We start from the raw sequence: 23,126 nt of genomic DNA on the forward strand, positions 1-23,126 counted from the left end.
GCCCCTACTTACCTACTACCTTCTTACTCATGGTTTGACATTTTTCTATCCTTCCCTTCCATGTCCTTTCAGTTTTTATTCCCACATGCACGTGTGCTAAGTCACGTCAGTCGTATCTGACTCTGCAACCCTATGGACTGTAGCCCACCAGGTTCTTCTATACATGGGATTCTCCAGGCAAGAATACTGGAGGGGGTTGCCATGCCCTCCTCCAATCTCAACGCTCTCCTCCTCCTCACACACTCTCAATCTTTTCCTTTCCCAATTCAGATGCCTGGAAGCAAGAATCTGATTAGCTCAAGGATTTTGGTTGTTGGTAGGTTACGGAACTAAGCAGGACCCTGTGGAGCTCCTGGGCACAGAAATCTTTCTGTCACCTATTTCTCATTTGTAGGGACTCCAGCCTCCATGACCTTCCCTGAATAGCAAACAGTTGCTAATCAAGGGAAGAGTAGTCAAGAAACCACCTGAAGCAAGATTAAAGGAACCAGAGAAGTTCATCAAGGCCACCTGAGACAAGATTAAAAGCGTTCAGGCCCTGCACACAGCCTAATTTTATCAGCAACCCCACTCATGAACTATTCCTATAAAACTCCTCATCAAATCCTCCTAGGTTGGGACACAAAGTTTCTCAGCATAGGAGCCCACTGTGTCCCCCTTTGCCTGGCAAAGCAATGTCAACCACAAATGGTCACTTACCAATTGCATTGCCAGTGACTGAACACAAGGGCGTTTGCCATCTGCCTGTGCAGAGATTGAACACTGTGCCACAGCAGCTGTTGACTTTCAACACCTCCTGAGGGAATTCAGTTTGGAGTGAGGCACTCTGTGCTCCAGGGAATCTGGTGGGACAGGTCTTTAGATAGTTGGGTGTTTTTCAGTCAGTTCAGTCACTCAATCGTGTCCAACTCTGTGTGACCCCATGGACTGCAGCATGCCAGGCTTCCCTGTCCATAGCCAACTCCCGGAGCCTGCTCAAACTCATGTCCATTTAGTCAGTGATGCCATCCAGCCATCTCATCCTCTGTCCTCCCATTCCCCTCCTGCCTTCAGTCTTTCTCAGCATCAGGGCCTTTTCTAATGAGTCAGCTCTTTGCATCAGGTGGCCAAAGTATTGGAGTTTCACCTTCAGCATCAGTCCATCCAATGAATATTCAGGACTGATTTCCTTTAGGATTGACTGGTTGGATCTCCTTGCAGTCCAAGGGACTCTCAAGAGTCTTCTCCAACACCACGGTCCAACAGCAGCAATTATTTGGTGCACAGTCTTTTTTATGGTGCAACTCTCACACCCATACGTGACTACTGGAAAAACCATAGCTTTGACTAGATGCACCTTTGTCAGCAAAGTAATGTCTCTGCTTCTTAATATGCTGTCTAGGTTTCTCATAGCTTTTCTTCCAAGGAGCAAGAATCCTTTAATTTCAAGGCTAGAGTCACCATCTGCGGTGATTTTGGAGCTGAAATAAATTCTGTCACTGTTTCCATTGTTTCTCCATCTATTTGCCAAGAAGTGATGGGACTGGATGCCATGATCTTACTTTTTTGAAAGTTGAGTTTTAGCCAGCTTTTCACTCTCTCTTTGATTTAAACCAAGAGGCTCTTTAGTTCCTCTTCACTTTCTGCCATAAGGGTGGTGTCATCTGCATATCTGAGGTTATTGGTATTTCTCCTGACACTCTTGATTCCAGCTTGTGATTCATCCAACCTGGCATTTCTCATGATGTATTCTGCATGTAAGTTAAATAAGCAGGATAACAATATACAGCCTTGATGTATTTCTTTCCCAATTTGGAACCAGTCCATTGTTCCGTGTCTGGTTCTAATTGTTGCTTCTTGACATGCATACAGATTTCTCAGGAGGAAGGTAAGGTGGTCTGATATTCCCATCACTTTAAGAATTTTCCACAGTTTGTTGTGATACACAGACTGAAAGGCTTTGGCATGGGTCAATAAAGCAAAAGCAGTTGTTTTTCTGGAATTCTTTGCTTTCTCTATGATCCAACAGATGTTGGCAATTTGATCTCTGATTCCTCTGCCTTTACTAAATCCAGCTTGAACATTTGGAAGTTCACAGTTCACGTACTGGTGAAACCTAGCTTAGAGAATTTTGAGCATTACTTTGCTAGGGTGTGAGATGAGTGCAGTTGTATGGTGGTTTAAACATTCTTTGGCATTGCCTTTCTTTGGGATTAGAATGAAAACTGACCTTTTCCAGTTCTGTGGCCACTGCTGGGGTTTCCAAATTTGCTGACATATTGACTGCAGCACTTTAACAGCATCATCTTTTAGGATTTGAAATAGCTGGAATTCCATCACCTCCACTAGCTTTGTTCATAGTCATGCTTTCTAGGGCCCACTTGACTTCACATTCCAGAATGTCTGACTCTAGGTGAGTGATCACACCATTGTGGTTATCTGGGTCATTAAGATCTTTTTTGTATAGTTCTTCTGTGTATTCTTGCCACCTCTTCTTAATATCTTCTGCTTCTATTAGGTCCATACCATTCCTGTCCTTTATTGTGCCCATCTTTGCATGAAATGTACCCTTGGTATCTCTAATTTTCTTGAAGAGATCTCTAGTCTTTGCCATTCTATTGTTTTCCCTTTTTTCTTTGCACTGATCACCGAGGAAAGCTTTCTTATCTCTCCTTGCCATTCTTTGGAACTGTGCATTCAAATGGGTATATCCTTCCTTTTCTCCTTTGCCTTTCACTTCTCTTCTTTTCTCAGCTATTTGTAAGGCCTCCTCAGACAACCATTTTGCCTTTTTTCATTTCTTTTTATTGGGGATGGTTTTGATCACCGCCCCCTCTACAATGTCATGGACCTCCGTCCACAGTTCTTCACACACTCTATTTGTAGGGACTCCAGCCTCCATGGAGGCTAATCCCTTGAATCTATTTGTTGCTTCCACTGTATAATCCTAATGGATGTGATTTACGTTGTACCTCAAGGATCTAGTGGTTTTCCTTACTTTCTTCAATTTAGTCTGAATTTTGCAATAAGGATTTCATGATATGAGCCACAGTCAGCTCCCAGTCTTGTTTTTGCTGACTGTGTAAAGCGTCTCTATCTTTGGCTGCAAAGAATATAATCAATGTGATTTCATTATTGACCATCTGGTGATGTCCATGTGTAGAGTCTTCTCTTGTGTTGTTGGAAGAGGGTGTTGCTATGACCAGTGTGTTCTCTTGGCAAAACTCTATTAGCCTTTGCCCTGCTTCATTTTGTACTCCAAGGTCAAACTTGCCTGTTACTCCAGGTATCTGTTTACTTCCTACTTTTGCATTCCAGTCTCCTATGATGAAAAGGACATCTTTTTTTTGGTGTTAGTTCTAGAAGGCCTTGTAGGTCATCATAGAACTGTTCAACTTCAGCTTCTTTGGCATTAGTAGTTGGGGCACAGACTTGGGTTACTGTGATATTGAATGGTTTGCCTTGGAAATGAACAGAGATCATTCTGTTGTTTGTGAGATTGCATCCAAGTACTGCATTTAGGACTCTTGTTGACTATGAGGGCTACTGCATTTCTTCTAAGGGATTCTTACTTACAGTAGTAGGTAAGAATGGTCATCTGAATTAAAGTCACCCATTCCAGTGCATTTTAGTTCACTGATCCCTAAAATGTTCAATCTTGCCATCTCCTGTTTGACCACTTCCAATTTAACTTGATTCATGGACCTAACATTCCAGGTTCCTATGCAATATTGTTCTTTATATATCAGACTTTACTTCCATCACCAGTCACATCCACAGCAGGGCATTGTTTTCGCTTTGGCTTCATCGCTTCCTTCTTTCTGGAGTTATTCTTCTACTCTTCTCCAGTAGCATATTGGGCACCTACTGACCTGGGGAGTTCATCTTTCAGTGTCATTTTTTTTTGCCTTTTCATACTGTTCATGAGGTTCTCAAGGCAAGAGTGCTGAAGTGGCTTGCCATTCCCTTCTCCAGTGGACCACATTTTGTCAGAACTCTCCATCATGACCTGTCCATCTTGGGTTGTCCTACATGGCGTGGCTCATATTTGCATTGAGTTTGACAAGGCTGTGGGTGTTTTCAGGAACAAAATTTATGATCTCAATCCTCCTCATATCTAAAAAAGCACTAAATCCCTTCATGGTGACATCAACTCTTCATGCCTAGCAGAAAACCTTTTGTAAAGTGAGTGACCGATTACACTGAACTCCCCCTTCACCAAAATTTTATATATATATTGACCTTCCCCCACTTCTTTGGAGCAGTCTCTCAGAGCTATCTGAGATGCTGCCTCTCAGGCTGCAGTCCTCATTTTGCCCCAAATAAAACTCAACTCACAACTCTCAAGTTGTACATCTTATTTAGCCAAGAGCAATAAATCTATTCTTTTCTATTTCACCTAAAATTCTGTCTCTGAGATTTGCTTCGGTACCGGTGTACTAATAATGCCAAGCTTTTGGCCTCAGTTGGTTTTGGTTTGGTTTCAGTTTTCGTCTCGTTGGTTTGGTTTAACAGCACCAATCTATAGCACAGGTCACTGAGCAGCCTATGAGATTGGCTTCCCTGGGTCTGGTGTCCTCCTCTGGCTCTAGGTAGGCATAGAAAACTGAGTCTAGTTACTCAGAATATGGCCTTTGTTCACAAACTGTGGTAGGGCCATGTTACTTAGAAAGGGCTGTGAGTATAACAACCACTGTGATAGACATGTCTGGTCCATTCTTCAGCTTGATTGCTAATACCCACATTCTTTTTATACACATGTCTGGATGTAGCAAAAGAATCCTTCTTTTGTGTATAATCTTAGGCTCATAAAAGAGTGCCACATTTGTCTAGTAAGACAAGGAGGGATGCAGCATGAATATTCAAGAGGCATTCTAGATATTGGGCATTTCCATCTTCTTGGACTTGTTCCAGATAGCCCCATAAAATTACCATGCTGCCAGTCTTCAACAATCAAAGCCTTACCACTGTCTATTAATACAATTTGGCTGGTACTGCAATTTACTCATGAATAGGATCAGGTCCCGCATGCGACATGCAAGGCCCACAAAGTGGCAGCTGTTGGAAGGAAGCTCTTCTTGCACCAAGGTTACATGGTAGTCTTGCATCTCCTTCTCTACCTTGAGCAAGGCAACCCTGGCCTGGCATGTGTTCCTCTCAGTGTATATTACCCACTACCAGGAGAACAATCACTGAGCTTATGCTCAAATGGCACAAATTCTGAGACCCAAGAATCATAGGCAATGAATCAATTAACTCCTTTGTCAGCATATACTGTTGGATGTTAGCATTTTATCCTTTGTTTGGAAAGGAATCTTTCACTGCCATCCATCTAGCAATGGAGGAAATACTAACTCTAAATTAACCACGTTATTATAATGGTCTATCTTGGGTAATCCCACTCCCAGCATGATATTCCTGTTATAATTAGATTTTTTGTTAACACTTTCACTTATTTAATTTCTTCTAGTTATATTAGGCCCACTTTTATGGCTGTCAAGATCTTTTTTACAAGAAAAACATACACACACACACACATACGCGTGCGCACACACATACACACACACACACACACACACACACACATATTTGTGGCCACACCACAAGGCTTGTGGGATCTTGGTTCTCTGACTAGGGATTGAACTAGGGCCCCCAGCAATGAAACCCCAGAGTCTTAACCACTGGATTGCCAGGGAATTCAAGATCTTTTTTAGATCATGATTCCTAAATATATCTTAAATTGGTTTTCTTCATTTTCTCTGCTATTGATTTAGTTCTGTCAACTACAAATTGGCACTGGCCTGTCAAGTGCAAATTGGCACCTGCCAAGAGCATGTGCCAGTAACTCAACAACAACAAGGGCATTTGCATCTGCCTCTGCAGAGACTCGGAGAAGGCAATGGCAGCCCACTCCAGTACTCTTGCCTGGAAAATCCCATGGACGGAGGAGCCTGGTAGGCTGCAGTCCATGGGGCCGCTAAGAGTTGGACAAGACTGAGTGATTTCACTTTCGCTTTTCACTTTCATGCACTGGAGAGGAATGGCAACCCACTCCAGTGTTCTCACCTGGAGAATCCCAGGGACGGGGGAGCCTGGTGGGCTGCCGTCTATGGGGTCGCACAGAGTCGGACGCGACTGAAGTGACTCAGCAGCAGCAGCAGCTGCAGAGACTTAATCCTGTGCTACTGCAGCTTCTGATTTCCAACACTCTCTGAAGAGAAATCAGGCTGGAGAGACACTGTGTGTTCCAGGGAAACTGATGGAACAGGTCTTTAGATAGATATTTTCAGGAACTGATTTCATGATTCCAGTCCTTCAGTTCAGTTCAGTTCAGTCTATCAATCATGTCCCTTTGTGACCCCATGGACTGTACCATGCCAGGCTTCCCTGTCCATCCCCAACTCCTGGAGCTTGCTCAAGCTCATGTCCATTGAGTTGGTGACGCCATCCAACCATCTCATCCTCTGTCGTCCCCTTCTCCTCCTCCCTTCAATCTTTCCCAGCATCGGGGTCTTTTCTAATGAGTCAGTTCTTCAATCCGTACATGAGTACTGGAAAAACCAAAGCTTTGACTATACATCCCAATCCTTGCCTCACTAGGAAAGCACTAAATCCCTTCATGGTGACATTAGTCCCTCATGACTAGCAGAAAACCTTTTGTAAAATAAGTGTTTGATGCACTGAACTCCCCTTTCACCAAAATCTTTTATATTGACCTCCCTCCACAACCTCTTTGGAACAGTCTCTCAGAGCTATCTAAGGTGCTGTCTCCTGGGCTGAAGTCCTGATTTTGTCCCAAATAAAACTTAACTCACAACTCTCATGTTGTGTATCTTTTTAGCTGACAATTAAATTCTTCAGCATGTCTCACCTTGACAATTGTAGCAACAATATAGTTGTTCAGTCGTGTCCGACTCTTTGCAGTCCCATAGACTGCAGCCCACCAGGCTTCCTTGTCCTTCACTATCTCCTGGAGCTTGCTCAAACTCATGTCCATCGAGTCGGTGATGTCATCCATCTCATCCTCTGTTCTCCCCTTCTCCTCCTGCCTTCAATCTTTCCCAGCATCAGGGTATTTTCTAATGAGTTGGCTCTTCGATCAGGTGGCCAAATATTGGAGCTTTAGCTTCAGCATCAGTCCTTCCAATGAATATTCAGGGTCGATTTCCTTTAGGATTGACTGGTTTGATCTCCTTGCCGTCCAACAGACTCTCAAGAGTCTTCTCCAGCACCACAGTTCAAAAGCTTCAATTCTTCGGTGCTCAGCCTTTTTTATGGTCCAGCTCTCACATCTGTACATGACTACTGGGAACACTATAGCTTTGACTAGATGGGTCTTTGTTGGCAAAGTAATGTCTCTGCTTTTTAATACACTGTCTAGGTTTGTCATAGCTTTTCTTCCAAGGAGCAAGTGTCTTTTAATTTCATGGCTACAGTCACCATCTGCAGTGATTTTGGAGCCCAAGAAAATAAAGTCTGTCACTGTTTCCATTGTTTCCCCATCTACTTGCCATGAAATGATGAGACCAGATGCCATGATCTTAGTTTTTGAATGTTGGGTGATAGTTAATCTTTCTGATTTTTATCTCCTCTGCAACTAATATACTTTTTGCTAAACTTCCAAAAACGGTCTTTCTAAACTGCAGATTTGGTTATACTTTTAAACTCCTGCCATTTACTCTCTTGTTGTTGTTGTTCAGTTGGTAAGTCATGTCTGACTCTTTGTGACCCATGGACTGCAGCATGCCAGGCTTCCCTGTCCTCTACCATCCCCCAGAGTTTGTTCAAACTCACGTCCGTTGAGTCCGTAATCCTATCTAGCCTCATCCTATCCACCTCATCCTCTGCTGCCCTCTTCTCTTTTGCCTTCAATTTTTCCCAGAATCAGGGTATTTTCCAATGAGTCGGCTCTTTGGTTCACATCAGGTAGCCAAAGTATTGGAGCTTCAGCCTTAGCATCATCAGTCTTTCCAGCAAATATTCAGGGTTGATTTCCTTTAGGATTGACTGGTTTGATCTCCTTGCAGTCCAAGGGACTCTCAAGAGTCTTCTCCAGTACCACTATTTACTCTCTTACATTCCCCTAAATGCACCTCACTTTCTCATGAATCTATGCCTTTGCTTTTCCCATTGATTGGATTATCTTCTTTTATTTTTGGTCAGGGTTCACCTCCTTTGCCAAACCTCCCTGATTATTTCCTTTCCTCCAACAAAGATACTGTTACCTACTGTATATTAGTATATCTTGTACATTCTTTTATTACTCACATATCCTAGCATATTAGATTAATAATTACTTTGTATATCTCATTTATTGATCTGTCTCTCCTGTTAGACTCCAAATTCCTTCAACATAGAAACTGTCCTGTAATCACCTTTACATTTTAGTTCTTAGCTTGGCGTATATCTAGCAATTGTCCTGGGCTTGCTTAGTGGGTCAGTGGTAAAGAATCCACCTGCCAATGCAGGAGACGTGGGTTCAATACCTGGGTCAGGAAGACCCATTCCAGTATTCTTGCCTGGGAAATCCTATGGACAGAGGCACCTGCGGGCTACAGTCCATGAGGTCACAAAAGAGTCAGAGTCGACTTAGTGATTAAACAACAACAACAGTTATAACAGAGTCCCAAATATCTAGCTGCTGTGATAGTAAATTTTCTGTTCCTCTTCCCTCTTGATACCCAAGAGCTATGGGTGGAGAGCATAACTCTTTCCCCTTTAGATATTCGTTTCTGTTCCTTACTTGTCATTTCCAGATTTATCTGTTGCTACTTTATACTCAAAGAATCTGCCTGCAATGTGGGAGACCTGGGTTCAATCCCTAGGTTGGGAAAATTCCCTGGAGGAGGGCATGGCAACCCACTCCAGTATTCTTGCGTGGAGAATCCCATGGATAGAGGAGCCTGGTGTCCATGGGGTCACAAAGAGTCAGACACAATTGAGCAACTAAGCACAGCACTTTATACTCAATTATTAAGCAAGTGGCTAGTTTACCCTTTGTTAATTACAAATTAAATATTTTTGATCAAGGAAGAACAATTTTTTAATTAAGACCCTCTGTGCAATGAATGAAATTTCATGACCCAGGTTTGTACTGCTCTGATTCTGAGTATTTCCCAGGCCCTCAGATTCTATTTGGTGAAGCATGTGGCAAAGAATAAGAAGGAAGTGGTTGGTCCTGAGTACCACCTTCCATGTTAAGTTAGTTCCCTTCTTCAAGCTAACTGCTAAATTCCTCAGGATCCTTACTCATGATGCCAGGAAACTTCCCCAGGTCTTCTTACCTTGAGCAGTAACTCATTGGAAAAGTATTTTGGTGTGATGTCCTTTCCTTGATGATCTATCGGGCAGGGAAGTGGGTTGTTGGTCAGAATCAGTAAGGTCTTATCCTGATCATACTCTATTACTTTTAACGTGAAGCTTTGAATTTTCCTGTTTCGAGCCAGGAATTTCTGCAGTGCAGTGGGCTTCAAAGGCTCATAGTACTGGGCCTGAGCAGACAGAAAGTTTTCCAGAGAGACAAAGGGATTAGATCAAGGGCAGATTAACTGATTGGTTAGCTAAGCTTTTGCCTTTATGGGTTAGGGACAGGGAAGCTGGATGGGGCCTGGCTAAATCTGCTCAAAAACTTGTTTTACAGAAAATATCTGAAGCTTTCAGTCCCTTTCTCCTCTCAGAACATTTCCCTGCAAATCTACCAAGGGGCTGAGGAAATGAGATGGGAAAGTTTCCACATAAAAAGGCACAGAGAAGACTTAATTCTTGTGAAAAAGTGTAACATTGTGTCCAACACAATAGGGCCGCAGAAGTTTCTATGTTAAACCTAAATGGCCTTCTCTACAATGCTGAGGCAGAGTGGACCATGAGATACCAGATCTCTGAGCCCAGGGAGCCCTGAGGAGGCCAACACAGCTCTCATCTACCTCTTCCCACCCACCATCGTTTCTCCAGGCACAACCACATTAAAGGCAAAGCACAATGTCAAAAAGGAAAAACAGTCACAAAAAGAAGCATGTCACTTTAGATGTGATGGGGGAAGGGGAAGGCCCACTAAATTTGCTTTTCCATCAGTAGGGAGAAGGCAGGGGACTAGAGAGGGAGGAAAGGAGAGGGAGGAAACAGAATACTTCCTAATTAGACATAAGTTTTCTCAAAGTAAGGGAAAAAAAAGTCAGCTGTAGGGCCCACTTTCTTCCCAGCCCCACCCTCCTCCCTCTCCACCATTCCCATCAGCGCCCTGAGACAGCTCTTCTTCCAGGTCCCAGGAGAATGCACAGTCACAGTAGCTGGTGGCACTTGGAGGCACTTGGGTTATTCTCTGCATTGGGCCTTGGCACCGCAGCTGAAACTTGCTCTTGGAGATCGTGGGGGAATGCTTTTTTATCACCTACCAAATTTGGATGGACTGCGTAATGGTGCAGGTTCTTTAGAACAAATTTTGATTGCCCGACTGCATCAATAATCTAGAGACAATAAACAAAATATTAGTGTTCCAAGTTGCGCCTATCCTAAACAATATTCTATTCCTTACTTCACCTTAATCCAGCTAAAACCTGGTCTCTTACTCAAATTAAGTGAGACGAACTTCATGTTCTGCACCCTGGGTTGCTGGAATGAGAGCCATAGCATGTAGAGCTAAGTTCTAAGGCGTCCTGACAGGGCAGCTTGTACATGGAAGTGTGGACCAGCTGTGTGAAATGTTAGGGGTCGTTAGGAGGTGAAGTGGTAAAATAGACAAGGATGGCATCAAAGTTTAGACAAATCACCCCAAGGGGTTATACCTCTTTCGTCTGCCTTTTCCATTTCTATAGGAAGGAAATCAGATAAAAAGAAGAAAAAAAAATGGACAATCTTTAAGGAGAAAAGCAAGTTACAGAAGGCCAATAACTTAAGGGTTGTGAGTGGAAGGAAGTCTTGGGGATAACTGCTTGCTGGGCTGGGAGGTGGCACACAGGAAGGGAGGAACAGCAGTGCACTTTGCATTTTTTAAAAATATTTTTGCGATTTATGATTCTTCTAGAAATGTAGCAAAGAGCAATTGAATTTTGGTAACCCTTCTGTCTGAAAAATGTGGAAGTGTTAGTTGTTCAGTTGTGTCTGACTGTTTGCAGTCTCATGGACTGTAGCCTGCTAGGCTCCTCTGGCCATGAAATTCTCCAGGCAAGAATACTGGAGTGGGAAGTCATTTCCTTCTCCAGGGGATCTTCCCGAGCCAGGAACCAAACTCAACATCTACTGCATTGCAGGCAGATTCTTTACCATCTGAGCCACCAGGGAAGCCCCAACCCTTCTATCTGCCACTTTGCATTTATCTGCCAGTGGTGGTGCTGGTGGATTGTTTCAGTGTCATGCCTGGTGGTAGAGTTGCTGGGCCTGCTCCAGCTTCTGCTGACTCCAGGGTTGTTGTCTGGCCCTAGATAGGAAAAGGAGTTCATGATCTGAGCCACAGATCATGAAAGAGGAACTCCCCAGGTCGGTAAGTCCCCAATATGCTATTGGAGATCAGTGGAGAAATAACTCCAGAAAGAACGAAGTGATGGAGCCAAAGCAAAAACAACACCCAGTTGTGTATGTGACTGGTGATAGAAGCAAGGTCCGATGCTGTAAAGAGCAATATTCCATAGGAACCTGGAATGTCAGGTCCATGAATCAAGGCAAATTGGAAGTGGTCAAACAGGAGATGGCAAGAGTGAACGTCAACAGTCTAGGTATCAGCGAACTAAAATGGACTAGAATGGATGAATTTAACTCAGGTGACCATTATATCTACTACTGCTGGCAGGAATCCCTCAGAAGAAATGGAGTAGCCATCATGGTCAAAAAAGAGTCCGAAATGCAGTACTTGGATGCAATCTGAAAAATGACAGAATGATCTCTGTTCATTTCCAAAGCAAGCCATTCAATATGGTAGTAATCCAAGCCTATGCCCCAACCAGTAATGCTGAAGAAGCTGAAAGTGAATGGTTCTATAAAGACCTCCAAGACCTTTTAGAACTAACACCCCAAAAGATGTCCTTTTCATTATAGGGGACTGGAATGCAAAAGTAGGAAGTCAAGAAACACCTGGAGTAACAGGCAAATTTGGCCTTGAAATACGGAATGAAGCAGGGCAAAGGCTAATAGAGCTTTGCCAAGAGAACGCACAGGTCATAGAGCTGGAAGAGCAAACACCCTCTTCCAACAACACAAGAGAAGACTCTACACATGGACATCACCAGATGGTCAACACCGAAATCAGACTGATTATATTCTTTTGCAGCCAAAGATGGAGAAGCTCTATAAAGTCAGCAAAAACAAGACTGGGAGCTGACTGTGGCTCAGATCATGAACTCCTTATTACCAAATTCAGACTCAAATTGAAGAAAGTAGGGAAAACGGCTAGACCATTCAGGTATGACCTAAATCAAATTCCTTGTGATTATACAGTGGAAGTGAGAAATAGATTTAAGGGACTAGATCTGATAGATAGAGTGCCTGATGAACTAGGGACTGAGGTTCATGACTTTGTACAGGAGACAGGGATCAAGACCATCCCCATGGAAAAGAAATGCAAAAAAGCAAAATGGCTGTCTGGGGAGGCCTTACGAATAGCTGTGAAAAGAAGAGAAGTGAAAAGCAAAGGAGAAAAGGAAAGATATAAGTATCTGAATGCAGAGTTCCAAAGAAGAGCAAGGAGAGATAAGAAAGCCTTCCTCAGTGATCAATGCAAAGAAATAGTGGAAAACAACAGAATAGGAAAGACTAGAGATCTCTTCAAGAAAATTAGAGATACCAAGGGAGCATTTCATGCAAAGTTGGGCTCAATAAAGGACAGAAATGGTATGGACCTAACGGAACCAGAAGATATTAAGAAGAGGTGGCAAGAATACACAGAAGAGCTGTACAAAAAAGATCTTCACGACCAAGATAATCACGATGGTGTGATCACTCACCTAGAGCCAGGCATGCTGGAATGTGAAGTCAAGTGGGCCTTAGGAAGCATCACTATGAACAAAGCTAGTGGAGGTGATGGGATTCCAGTTGAGCTATTTCAAATCCTGAAAGATGATGCTGTGAAAGTGCTGCACTCGATATGCCAGCAAGTATGGAAAACTCAGCAGTGGCCACAGGACTGGAAAAGGTCAGTTTTCATTCCAATTCCAAAGAAAAGCAATGCCAAAGAATGCTTAAACTACCGCACAATTGCACTCATCTCACATGCTAGTAAAGTAATGCTCAAAATTCTCCAAGCCAGGCTTCAGCAATACGTGAACCATGAACTCCCTGATGTTCAAGCTGGTTTTCGAAAAGGCAGAAGAACCAGAGATCAAATTGCCAACATCCGCTGGATCATGGAAAAGGCAAGAGAGTTCCAGAAAAACATCTATTTCTGCTTTATTGACTATGCCAAAGACTTTAACTGTGTGGATCACAATCAAACTGTGGAAAATTCTGAAAGAGATGGGAATACCAGACCACCTGACCTGCCTCCTGAGAAACCTATATGCAGGTCAGGAAGCAACAGTTAGAACTGGACATGGAACAACAGACTGGTTCCAAATAGGAAAAGGAGTACGTCAAGGCTGTATATTGTCACCCTACTTATTTAAGTTATATGCAGAGTACATCATGAGAAACGCTGGGCTGGAGGAAGCACAGGCTGGAATCAAGATTGCCAGGAGAAATCTCAATAACCTCAAATATGCAGATGACACCATCCTTATGGCAGAAAGTGAAGAGGAGCTAAAAAGCCTCTTGATGAAAGTGAAAGAGGAGAGCGAAAAAGTTGGCTTGAAGCTCAGCATTCAGAAAACGAAGATCATGGCATCCAGTCCCATCAGTTCATGGGAAATAGATGGGGAAACAGTGGAAACAGTGTCAGAATTTTTTTTGGGGGGCTCCAAAATCACTGCAGATGGTGACTGCAGCCATGAAATTAAAAGACGCTTACTCCTTGGAAGGAAAGTTATGACCAACCTAGATAGTATATTCAAAAGCAGAGACATTACTTTGCCAACAAAGGTCCATCTAGTCAAAGCTATGGTTTTTCAAGTGGTCATGTATGGGTGTGAGAGTTGGACTGTGAAGAAAGCTGAGCGCCGAAGACTTGATGCTTTTGAACTGTGGTGTTGGAGAAGACTCTTGAGAGTCCCTTGGACTGCAAGGAGATCCAACCAGTCCATTCTAAAGGAGATTAGTCCTGGGTATTTTTTGGAAGGAATGATGCTAAAGCTGAAACTCCCGTACTTTGGCCACCTCATGCGAAGAGCTGACTCACTGGAAAAGACTCTGATGCTGGGAGGGATTGAGGGCAGGAGGACAAGGGGACGACAGAGGATGAAATGGCTGGATGGCATCATGGACTCGATGGACATGAATTTGAGTGAACTCCGGGAGTTGTGGATGGACAGGGAGGCCTGGCGTGCTGAGATTCATGGGGTTGCAAAGAGTCGGACACGACTGAGGGACTGAACTGAACTGAACTGAGATAACCTAAGAATGAGTCAAAGAGATGAGAGCACAAGGAGATTAAAAAAACTTTGAGTTACCTCTTTTGGGCTTGGTCTAATGAAAAATTAGACAAGGAGCACAATCTTGTGTGTGGATCAGCATTTCTAAAGATCACCTGTTCTCAGGAAGGTGATAGGGTAAGATGGGATTCAGAAGAAAGGGAACTGCACAGGCGAATAGGGTAAGAAGGTAAATGAAAAAGAGGGTGATAGTAAGGAGCAACAGAACTGTGTGGTGAGGGGAGGTGTTATGCTCCAGGAGGAAAATGCCAGGAGTTGGCAATTTTCAGGTGTGGGAGGAGGACTAGGAGAAGGACTAGCAGAGCTATGCCATGCATTCCTTTAGACATGGTGGGAAGCAATAGGGGACAGATCCTAAGATGTACTGATTTAATTTATACTACTTTTTGTAAAACTGGAGTCCCTGGGTTCAAAACAAAAATACATTTGAAAATCCTGCTTCACAGATGTGATATCTAATATATAACATTTAGAGTCATAAACATCTAGGAAAAATCTGTGGGGGAGAAGATGCAAAGCCTTTTTTTTTACAATATATTTAAAATTAATTTGAGGGGGAAGCATCTGGGAATTTTTCTGAGGTATTATATATTTTTCCAAATTAGTTTCCAGCAGTTAACTAAGATCCCCTGGAGTAGGAAATGGTACCCCATTCCAGTATTCTTGCCTGGAAAATTCCACGGGCAGAAGAGCCTGGCAGGCTACAGTCCATGGGGCCACAGAGTCAGTCTGACTGAGCAACTAAGCACACACACACACATAGGAAGGTCCAAATTGAAGTATGTTTTTAGTTTTACGTTGAATTGCACTGTCTCTGGCTGATGAAATGAAAGTTGACCCAGAAAATCTACTTGAACATGATAAACCTAGGGAAGTAACCAAGCTACCCAATGAAGTTTTGTTTTAAGAAGTGATCACAATATCTAGTTTAAGTCAGGGTGTAATGCTCACTCATGCCCTAACATAGATTTCTGGTCCCTGGGTTTTGAGCTGTGATTCTTTGTTGATATGTCCCTGTCTCTTCCCTTTTCTTTTCCCACTTCCCTGGTGGCTGGGATGGTAAAACATCTGCCTAAAATGCGGGGGACCCGGGTTCGATCCCTGGGTCAGGAAGATCCCCTGGAGAAGGAAATGGCAACCCACTCCAATATTCTTGCCTGGAAAATCCCATGGATGGAGGAGCCTGGTAGCCTACAGTCCACGGGGTTGCAAAGAGTTGCACACGACTGAGCGACTTCACTTTCTTTCTTCCCTTTTCTATGTCTCTGTTTCTCTTTCATTAAATTAGATAAATTAACCTGCTTTCTATATAAATCTTGACTACTTTTTGCTTTTCAACAGGAAGTTTGTGAGACCCAGCTTATAAAGTACTCTAAGCAACTCCAAAGAAAGATTATAAATGAACATTGCTAATGTTCTTTCTTACCTCATCACTTTCAAAAAATACTTCTTTCTCAAATGTAACTGGGCTAGTTCTGGAAGTCCTTGGTTTGCCATGTTGAGGCCTAAAAAGAGGCAGAATACCCAATTAATTTTCTTGCTCAAAGGTGTGGTCTTCTACACGTTTTTGACCTCCCTCAATGAAGTTTGGGGACGTGACTTAAAGGAGCCAATTTAGGTGACCATTAATTCCATATGTTTGAAGGTGGGAGGAGAAGGGGATGACAGAGGATGAGATGGTTGGATGGCATCACTGACTCAATGGACATGAGTTTGTGCAATCTCTGGGAGTTGGTGATAGACAGGGAGGCCTGGCGTGCTGCAGTCCATGGGGTCACAAAGAGTTGGACACAACTGAGTGATCGAACCCAACTGAACTGAATTGCATATGTATGGGTAGCAAAGAAAAGGATTCATTATTCAGCCTGCATGCTAGAGGAAAACCAAACTTCATTTTGAAGAGTTTAGCAAGTGGGATCTCTTGGAGACACGGTGACAACTGATAAGTTGATTTCTCTTAAAGTAGCAGTTTTAAGAAATGGAAATTAAAACCACACTAGGCTATCACCTCACATCTGTCAGAATGGTTATAATAAAAAAGAACACAAATAACAATTATTGGAAAGGATGCGGAAAAGAGGAAACCCTCATATGTTGTTTGTGGGGATGTAAACTGGTGCAGCCACTGTGGAAAACAGTATGGTGTTTCCTTAAAAAACTAAAAATGGAACTACCATGAGACCCAGCAATTCTACTCCTGAGTGTTTGTTTATATATATATATCTGAAAATACTAATTCAAAAAAATACATGTACCTCAATATTCATAGCAGCAATATTTACAGTTGCCAAGATATGGAAACCTTAAATTGAATAGATAAAGAAGATATGGTATGGCACTTCCCTGGTGGCTCAGTGGTAAAGAATCTGCCTACCAATGAAAGAGAGACAGGTTTGATCCCTGATCTGGGAAGATCCCACGTGCTGCAGAGCAAGAGCAACTAAACCCATGCACCACAACTGTTGAGGCTGTGCTCTAGAGCCTGGAACCGCAGCTCCTGAGCCCAAGTGCCCTTGAGCCTGAGCTCTGCAAGAGAACCTGTGGCAATGAGAAACCCACGCGTGGCCCCTAGAGAGTAGCTCCCACTCATCTCAACTAGAAAGAAACCTGCAGAGCAACAAAGACCTAGCACACCCCCCAAAATAAATAAGAAATAAAGATGACATAAAAAGAGAAAATGTGATATGTATATAAAATGGACTACTACTCAGCCATAAAAAAGAATGACATTTTGCCATTTTCAACAGCATGAATGGACTGGGAATGTGTTATGCTAAAGTGAAGTCAGATAGAGAAAAACAAATATTATATGATATTACTTCTATATGGAATCTAAAAAAAATAAAAGAAACTCTGACTGTAACAAAAAAGAAGCATACTTACAGATATGGTGAGCAAACTAGTGGTCACCAGTGGGAGTGACGAGGGAGAGGGGCAAGACAGGAGTAGGAGATTAAGAGGTACAAACTGCTATGTGTAAGATAAATGAAATATAGGGATATATTGTACAACACAGGGAATACAGCCAATATTTTATAATAACTTTAAATGGATTATAACATTTAAAAATTGTGAATTACTGTGTTGTACACCTGAAATGTATATGATATTGTACATTAACTATACCTCAATGAAAAAAATAGAGATTTTAGACCACTCAAGGAACTGGTCTAGTTGACTGTTTAAGCAAATGCTTTTGTGCAACTGGACCATGATAATATCCTTAAATTATAAACACTGTTTTATAGACCTACCTGCCTACTCTTCTCTACATGGAAACAATTCTGCCTTTGCCAATAATTAGCCAATAATTCCATGAGAAAGGATATAGTTAGTGGAACATCACAACTAAATTTCCACTAATGACTGCTTGGATTACTGGTTCCCTCATGTACCTAAGCATAGCTAAGTTTCCTTACCTAGAATTAAGATAATAAAAATAACCATTAATTACAAATATTCTTGTAATCTATGGTTTCACTTACTTTCCCATCTCCCCTCCCCCAGATACCAGTTCCCTCTGGGGAAAAGGGAGGGGGCACAAAAGTTGCAATATTTAGTAACAAAGTATTTTGGATTCCTTGACTAATTCTTAGGAAGTCCATTTACTGTTCAAACATAGGAAAAGATGCACATCAATAATATTGGGTTAATGATGAAAATAAATAACCTGGTTTCTCTTTGGAGTTTAAACTATCTTAAATTAAGTAGGATCCTGGAACTACCTCAACTAAACCTCTCCCCTTTAAAAATGAGGGTGGCAGAGTAAGGACCGAAATAAGAAAAGTAGAAAAAGCCAAGCTATAAATATAGTTGATAGGTCACCTGGCTATAGCATGGTACAAATAATCCCCAATCCAGGATCAAATCCATCCAAGGATGGCTCTTTTCCATCTATTGCTGGCCACAAGCTGCATCATCAACTCAGGCCAAAGGTCTTAAAAACAGTCCCCAGGGGAGCAGGTGACACATTGTGGACAGACCAAAATAAATTCATCCCCTTAACATTGTAGAGTTGGTACCCTTTTGATGTGTCCTATTGCTTTAAGTTATCTAATAACTAACACTATATTATAAGCTTTGGGGAGGTGGGAAGGAGGCTTAAGAGTGGATATATACATATATGTATGTATGTATGTATATATATACACTTATGGTTGATTCACATTGTTATACAGCAAAACCAATACAACGTTGTAAGGCAATTATTCTCTAATTAAAAATAAAAATAGAAAAACAAAAATCCCCACTATATTATCAGCTTTATTGTAGCACTTTTCAAAATGATTCTTTGGTATCTAAAAGGCAGCAGAGGATCCCAGATGCTTTTGTTCAAGGCCAATTTAAGGCATAGATCAACATGAAAAATGCTTCTTCAACCCAGCAGTGTCCATCTTTGACAGCCTGGTGCTTTCTTTTTGGGCATGAAGCACAGCCCAAGATCTGATTATTGATCTGAGAACTGTCAGTTAAAATGTTGTATTAAAATTTTTTTTTTTTCCTACGTAGCATACAGGATCTTAGTTCCCTGATTAGGGATGAAACTTGTGCTCCCTGAAGTGGAAGCACAGAGTTTTAACCACTGGATCACCAAAGAGGTCTCTAAAATGTTGTTAATTGAGTATCTACTCTGTGACTAGTACTGTTCAAAGTGATATGGGCTACAAAATAAGTCTGTATAAGAAGATATTTATAACTTAGCTGGGCAAACAAGACTACACACTTGGTCTGTCTCCTTTGGCCCATTGCTGTTCACTGCTAAGTGGGCCAGCTGAGGCAAGTAGTCACCCAGAGGCCAAACTCAGTGCCTCTAAATCGTCCACGCTCTGCAGGGGTTCAGTTCAATGCAAACATTCTCTTCTTAGCACATTCTGTGTGCTCAGCCCCTTTCTTGATCCTGGATGGGAAACAAGAGGAGACAGCAGTGCCCATGTGAGTGCAGAAAATGCATGAGATGCGATGATCCTTGCCCTCATGAAGGGAGGGAAGAGGAAGTGATTGTTACATGTGAAAAAATAATGACAACTACATGCTAACATATTAGGTAAATCAACTCATTTCTTGGGGCCTCAATTTCCTCATCTGTGAAAAATGGAGTTAACAAAACGATTTAAAGGTGACACTCCAACTCCATGATAGTGGTGAAATTTACCTACATAAAGACCTTAATAAAAAATTCATGTGTCAGTTGTGGGTGAAATTTGGAGGAGTAGCTGTTCTGTACTATATACCTCCCCTCTCAATATGATATTTTTCCAGTTATTAGGCCTGACTGGAAGGTTATTTTGTTTTTGCTTTGTTTTGTTTTTTGTTTTTTTGCTACTGTTGTTTGAAGTAATAACAAAGTGGAGAGGTAGAATGAGGTCGAATTAAGGAGACCCAGACAATTAAGTTGGAGAAGGAAATGGCAACCAACTCCAGTACTCTTGCCTGGAAAATCCCATGGATGGAGGAGCCTGATGGGCTACAGTCCAAAGGGTCACAAAGAGTCAGACACGACTGAGTGGCTTCACTTCCTCTGACAATTAAGTAGAGGTTTCAGTTCAGTTCAGTTCAGTCACTCAGTCATGTCCGACTCTTTGCAGTAAGGCCTATTAGCCCAAGCTCCAATAAAGCCTATGAGTTTGGAGGAAAGATTGTATTAATAGTGTCCATAGGTGATTGATTGCAGTTTGTCTAGACATAAACACTAAACGTACTGTCCAGAGTTGATAACTAAACTGAGCTAAACTCTACAAATCCCCTTTAAGGGAAACAGACTAGTAAGCTTTTCATCCTTTTCTCGCATCTAGTTTTTCTGGAATTGTGGGTCTAGCTCATGTTTAGATTGAAACTAAAATAAATAGAAGCCAGCAAATTGGGGGATGGGGGTGCAAGGCTTGTGCTGCTTGTCTGCAACCCAGGGTGGGGAAAAACATCACACAAACACAAACACTTCATCTAAAATAAGAATAGAAAGATCTAGTGTACAATACCTTGAAGGGCATAGGGAAATCTTAGTTCAGGGGGGAAGGGAGAATTCCTTGACCTGGAAACTGTCCATTTTCAAAATATTCTAGAGGAGACACAGGGTGTTTGTGATGAAAAGGCAGTCTAGAACGCTGAGGTGTTCTATGTTGGAGTCAGAGAATGGAAAGCCCAGAGATTTTAAACAAAATCTGCTACAATCTGCTCCAATTTGTTTTTCTATCCTATGACTCCCCAACATACCACATACTGATTTTTTCACTGTATCTTTAGAAAAATTTTATTGAAGTATCATTGATTTATAATGTGCTAATTTCTACTGTATAGCAAAGTGATCCAGTTATACATATATATTCTTTTTCATATTCTATTCCATTTTGGAGAATATTTCATATCCTGTGCAATATCCCTGTGCAATGCAGTAAGGATATATTTTCACTGTATCTTAATCAGCCTCTGCCTAGCCAGTGGTTTTAGCCTATCCCTCAAACACATTTATAAAGTAAGCATTTATTTCTCTCATTTTCCAAACTCCAAACTCTCTTCCCAACCTCTTTGATCCGCTTGAGTCTTCCTCTTTATGTTACTTCTCAGACCTTTCTTCTTGGGAGAAGAGTTTTCATATCAATGCAACCTCACACTCTAGCCTGCAGGTTCTGTGTTTTTGTGCAAGCAATTACACAGTAAATTGTTGTTCTGCGTGTGCTTTTCTTATATGTAGGGTGTTTGCCTCTTAGGCAGTAAGCTCTGCTTTATACATCAGGCATTCAAAATCAGTTTTATTTATTTCAATATACTTTACTATGACATGTTAGGCACTGTCCTAGGTAATGGAAACCAAATATAAATTAGATGTAGTCTTCAACCTCAAGGAGCTCACATTTTAACCAAGAAGACAAGGAGGGGGCTGAATGAAACATATTGCAGTGTGTATGTTAGAGATATATTCAGGATGCTAGTGGAGTAGAGGGGAAAAGGATGATAAGAGACAGGAAGAGGTTTGTAACTAATGTCTAAACTGAGTCTGGAAAGATGAATGTATTGACCAGGTGAAAAGAAGAGAGGGAGAATGAGGGAGGAACACACACAAAAACATGAACACAGAACAAGGCACAACTTGTTTAGGAGCATTGCCAGTAACTGCAGTATGCCTGGAAGGTGAGATTTCGTGAAAAGGTAGCAAGAGATGAGACTGGAGAGAAAGCCAGGATCCAAATCCTAGAGTGAAGTCTCTAAAAGAAACTTACAGGTTATTCCGTTATACTTGAAGGAAGGATATCAAGTAGGGATACTTTGAACAAGATACATTTTTAAAATATGAAAATGATGGTGGTATGAACTATAGATTGGAAAGATGAAGAGGACTTTCAGAAGGCTATGACAGTACTGAGGAAGGGTTGAGAAGTTATAAGAGTTTATAGCAGTCACAAACTTGTGCCACTCACTTGTGCCTAACCCTGGATGACTTACTCAAAGATGGCCCACCAGATTTTCTCTACTAGGAATCTGAGCATTTGATAAAGACAGAGATGAAAGATGATTGCAGCTGAGTTACCCAACGCAGTGTCACAGACAGAAAGTCTGAGCTCCACCTGCCAAGGCCCCCAGAGCTGCCCCAGATCTAGGTTCCCTGAAGTGGGGTTATTCAGTTCTCCCTTCAACCCTGTCAGCCTTCCCAATGTCTTTTCAAATAAATCCCTTGTTTTGCTTAATCAGTTCATTTCTATTGTTTGAAAGAAACAAGAAAACCCTGAACTTATATAAGTTCTAAAGGCAGGATTGAAGGCAGGAGGAGAAGGGGACGATAGAGGGTAAGATGGTTGGATGGCATCACTGACTCTATGGACATGAGTTTGAGCAAGCTCTGGGAGTTGGTGATGGACAGGGATGCCTGGCCTGCTGTAGTCCATGGGTCGCAGAGTCGGACACGACTGAATGATTGAACTGAAAGGTAGTAGCAGTGAAGAAGGATAAAAGATCTGAAATACATTAGAAAGGTGATATCAATAGGACTTGGTAACCAGTTGGATCCACGCTCTCATGAATATCATAGTCACATTGCTAGCCTGAGTGATGTAGGTGTAATTTACCAAAATGTAGAATAAAGGAAATGGAGTCAGTTTGGGGGATAAGTGATGAATTTTGGTTTTGGTCAATTGAATACAAGGTGCAGGTGGGGACAGTATCTGGTAAATGGCTTAAAATATGGGTCTGGGGCTCAAAAGAGAGGTTTGGGAAAGAATTACACATTTGGGGATCAGCCTCAAGTTCATGTGCTCATTGAAGATATTGGAGTAGATAAGCTCAAGAGGCGAATGGTGGGCTGAAATGACGCTAATGCACAGGACAGTGCCTCAGACCAAGCAAACACCAAAGGAAGAGCACAACAAGTGGATGGAGTTAAAAAACAAACAAACAAAAAGGCTGAACTGGAGTGATTTGCCAATCAGAGGCTGGAGAACCAGGCGAAAGGAGCACCAGAAATCAGGGGAAGAGATGAGAAAAGAGAGAAGAGATTCTACCTTAAAATACCTAAACTGCAGCTTCTGAAGGTACAGAAAAAGATGAAGAACTCATGAAAAGTATCAAAGCTTAAAAAACAAGCCCATGCCGCCAACTACAAGGCAGATCAGTCAGATCGAAAAAGCCTACTAAACTTGAATTCACAGC

At 42.0% G+C, this 23,126-nt stretch overlaps 1 protein-coding gene across 1 annotated transcript in view; it reads right to left on the reverse strand.

Moving 5' to 3' along the window:
• The window catches only part of TSGA13 (testis specific 13), a 31,427-nt gene extending 9,501 nt beyond the window's left edge, over nt 1-21,926 (reverse strand). The window contains exons 1-4 of the mRNA XM_027969119.3: nt 19,213-21,926; nt 15,916-15,994; nt 10,371-10,442; nt 9,264-9,470 (exon numbers count right to left, since the gene is read on the reverse strand). Of these exons, the coding sequence (XP_027824920.2) occupies nt 9,264-9,470; nt 10,371-10,442; nt 15,916-15,994; nt 19,213-19,235 (381 nt within the window). The 5' untranslated portion in view covers nt 19,236-21,926. The remainder of the gene's footprint in view (nt 1-9,263; nt 9,471-10,370; nt 10,443-15,915; nt 15,995-19,212) is intronic.
• Nucleotides 21,927-23,126: the final 1,200 nt, after the last annotated feature.

Source organism: Ovis aries, chromosome 4 (genome assembly GCF_016772045.2).
Source record: "Ovis aries strain OAR_USU_Benz2616 breed Rambouillet chromosome 4, ARS-UI_Ramb_v3.0, whole genome shotgun sequence".
In the NCBI taxonomy this organism is placed as follows: Eukaryota; Metazoa; Chordata; class Mammalia; order Artiodactyla; family Bovidae; genus Ovis; species Ovis aries.